The 3,858-nt window shown below is 37.6% G+C and overlaps 1 protein-coding gene across 1 annotated transcript; it reads left to right on the top strand.

Annotated features, from left to right (window-relative positions):
• The first annotated feature begins 642 nt into the window (after positions 1-642).
• On the top strand, positions 643-1,329 carry LOC113773813 (putative UPF0481 protein At3g02645). Its single transcript, XM_027318419.1, has one exon. It carries the CDS (start codon positions 643-645, stop codon positions 1,327-1,329), a length of 687 nt encoding a protein of 228 aa, XP_027174220.1.
• The last annotated feature ends 2,529 nt before the right edge of the window (positions 1,330-3,858 follow it).

Raw genomic sequence — 3,858 nt, 5'->3', positions numbered from 1 at the left:
ATGTCATTTTTATCTTGATCCACTCGTGAAAAAGAAAACATAGTCCCAAACAGTTAATATAAACAACTTATACAAGTGATTAATAATACGCATTTCCAAATCACATGTACGAAACGTGATAGTTGACGTAACCGAAAAAGTAATTAAAATTGACCGTATAAGTCAGAATTTTTCTATTTTATACATCACAGGACGCAAGAAAAAAGAACACCAAAAAAGGTGTAAATTCTCTCCACTTACTCCTGAATTGCATGCAGTTAGACTAAATTTTGCATATGCAGTATACATCTAAACCTACCGATATATCAGTATCAAAAAAGATAAATCCAAATTTTATACACTTATCCTAAGAAAATTTTCACTTTTTCCCAAAAACAAAAGAAAAAATATCGTGAACATCTTTCCACACAATATGAAGCACTAAAAATAAGAAATAGATTCACACACTTAACCTAAGAAAATTCACATATTTGCCCAAGGAAGTGATACCAGGCCTCATTTTACACAAGCACCCTATAAATAATGAGAGCTAGTAACTTGTAAGTACTTACCTGACTCTTTTGAAGTTTAAGCAGCGCCAATCCATCACACACCCCCTCCCCCCCCCCCACCCACCCCCAAAAATCAAGAATACACCAAAAAATGCCTTCCACTTCCACTCCAGTTTTCACTTCTAGCGAGAGCCAAAAACGATGGATAAACCATATGAGGGTCAACTACATCAAGAACTATACCGTCCGCCCCTGCGTCTTCCATGTTCCAGACAACTTGAGGGACACCAAGCCCGAGGCTTATACTCCTCAGCTAGTAGGGCTCGGACCATACCACCATTTCTGGCCACAAGTTCAGCACATGGAAAGCCACAAACGGGCAGCTGTTTTAGATTATCTGGAAGGCCTTAACAAGGAAGACTTCATCAAACTTGTCGAGGAAGGTCCCGAAGATTTTGAACCCAAAATTCGTTCGTGTTACGATAGATACCTCGACCTGGACAAGGAGACGTTGGCTTGGGTAGTCATTGTGGATGGCATGTTCCTGTTGGACTTCATTGATCACCTGGCCCCTAAGGAGCCGAACAAGAACAACCCTGGGTCCGAGGATGTGGATAAGGACAGGATTTACTCGAAGCCTGAAGCATTGGCTGCCGATGTATTAATGCTCGAGAACCAAATTCCAATTGTTCTGATTCAGGAAATGCGTACGATTCTCCAAGAAAGTTTCGATATTGATTCAGATGCAGAGTTGCGTGGGAAATTCGTCCGTTTTTTGTTACAAGTACTCCCCGTTAAAGCTGACTTCAGATCCGACCTCAAGAGACCAAGCTTTTGACAATAAGAAGCATCTGCTGCATTTCATGTACCAAATGATTGTCAAAAACAAGATCAGAGATTTCAATCCAGAAAATACCCCTCAGGACAACAGAAATAACAACCATGATTCAGTTTCAGTTGGGATAGTTGACGAGGTGAGTCAAATTGCTCAAACAAATCAAGATCACTACGGGGAAAGCAGAGTAGGTGCAATTGCAAAAGAGGTAGCCTCTCATGCAGGGGAGTTTCTTGAGCACGCAATAGAGGAATTCGACTCTGCACTTTCCGATGCAAAAATTGCTGGAATCAGACTTCCAGGAAATGTAGAGAAAGTCACCAACATTCTCCGCAATTTGCAGAAGAATATTCAGCATGTGAATCAGAAGAAAGATGGATCTTTGGGAGATCAAATTGGCATTCCTTCAGCTTCACGGCTGTCTGTCTTTCTCAAGATGGAATTCAAGCCGCTTCCTAAAAAATGTGGTATAGGAAATATTCAACTGGGCAGGAAGAAGAGGACACTGTATCTTCCAGTTATCACTCTCCGTCCTAATTCTGAAGTCATACTGAGGAACTTGGTGGCCTACGAGGCAACGTCGAAGATGGGATCGACCCAAATGAGGGAATATGTGGACTTGATGTGCGGGCTGATAAGATCCGAGAAAGATGTGGAAAAGTTGGAGACATCTGGAGTCATTGAAAGAAAAATTCCTGCTGAAGAGATAGTCAAAATGTTCAATGGCTTTAAGAAATCTGATGAAAAGCCTGACAAGGTATCTGAGGTTGCTGGTACTGTGGAGGAAGTCAATAATAAGTTCAACAATGTTCGAATTGTTAAGGCTTCTAGACGCTGTATGAAGCTCTCTGCAGATTGTGTGAAATTTTGGAGGCCACTTTTTCCGATATTCGTGGTGTTGCTTCTTCTTTTTCAATCAATTTGTGATATATGGGACTGTAGGAGGAGGAGTTCTCTTGGAGGAGGAGCCTTGCGCGATCTTTATTTGGGGGACTTGGATCCCGAAGCTACACTCATGCTACCCCGGAAAATGTATCCATATTAGTCTTGAATTTGAAAGCTCCAAATCTAGCATTGGGAATAATGAACTACAATAGCTAGTTGGGGGCTGATCAGCAAAATGTTCCTGTATTTCTATAATCATCACCCTTGATGATTGTTAATCTAGATCTATATATCACTTTTGTGATGCCTAAAATAGTCTTGTTGGGGTATATGAATTTATGGGTGAGTGTGTCTCCATATCTATTATGTGAAGCCCTTTGTGTTAGTGTAGTTGTTACAGTTGAGAAAATTAGGCAAATGCTTTTGATACTCCACTTTTTTTAAAAAAAAAAAGCTATGATTTTGGTTACATTGTCAAGTTAGTCCAATTATATGTTGCTACCATGTTTTATTTGACTTGCTACAAGGTCTGCTTCCAGATGGATAGAGGTTGTAAAATTCTCATGGATTCCCTGGCCATTAAAGAGTGCATCGAGCAGGACCAAAGTGTTGATTGGGAATGATATGATTTTAGGCTTTAGAGGCCATTCCACTTTGTTAGAAAAATATCATGAACTTTTATTGCCTTTTGACAGTATGTAAAGTTGAAAAATGTAACCTAGACTCTATAGAAATTTACAGTACTTTTTTTAAAAAAAAAAAAAAAAAAAAGTGAAAGAGTTTGAATTCAGAATCTCTTATTTACATCATATTATGTCAATTTTCTAGCATTTTCTCTATGAGCATTTTGTTTATACTGAAATATTAATTGCAGTCTAATTTTCACAAGACTATTCCCTAAATCATAATCTTTGTGCTCGATTCTTTTTTTAATGCTGTAGTGTCAAACGTTGCAAGATTGATACATATATCCCATCACTAGAAAACGGAAGTGGTTATGAGTCAAAAGATTTGAATTATTGTAGAGAAATGGGAAAAAATTGCGTAGTTGTAAGAATTATGCTCTTTTGGTGTCATGATTGACATCACTTGTGAATCAATGTGTTGAGCTAATCTTAATTAATGTCGTTTGCGCAAATTTGTGGAAGACATCACTTGTGAATCAATGTGTTAGTCATGTACTTTCTTCTGCTAATTTTCTGTAAATTAATTAGCGTTCCACATTCGTCCATAATAATCACATCATCCGGATTAAAAAAAACAAAAGGAGTGTCATGAATTCCATCAAAATTTGGAAATGAGAAAAATCCTGAGCGTAAGTATGAAGAACTGCAGATATTCTAACATTGGGATCAAAATAGTGGCAAGATGTTTTACACATTAGCGTTACAATAAGATGAGTTGAGAAAGAATTAAGATATATAAACCAACTTGAAAGGGAAAAAAAACAAAGGCAGAAAAGAAGCTGAAGAACTTCTCTTCCTCTACAGATTGATGATCATGTGATAGAAATGATTTTAGTCTATTGCTTTGTTGACATACAGATCTTCAATCAAGCGTCAAAATGAAATTGAAGGAAATTTTTTTTTTCTATATCCTTATAATTAGAAAATTTGAATAAATGACTCATTTTCTATAATCACGTTT

This window comes from Coffea eugenioides, chromosome 6 (assembly GCF_003713205.1).
Source record: "Coffea eugenioides isolate CCC68of chromosome 6, Ceug_1.0, whole genome shotgun sequence".
NCBI classification, from domain to species: Eukaryota; Viridiplantae; Streptophyta; class Magnoliopsida; order Gentianales; family Rubiaceae; genus Coffea; species Coffea eugenioides.
This window is presented reverse-complemented; position numbering and strand designations above follow the sequence as displayed.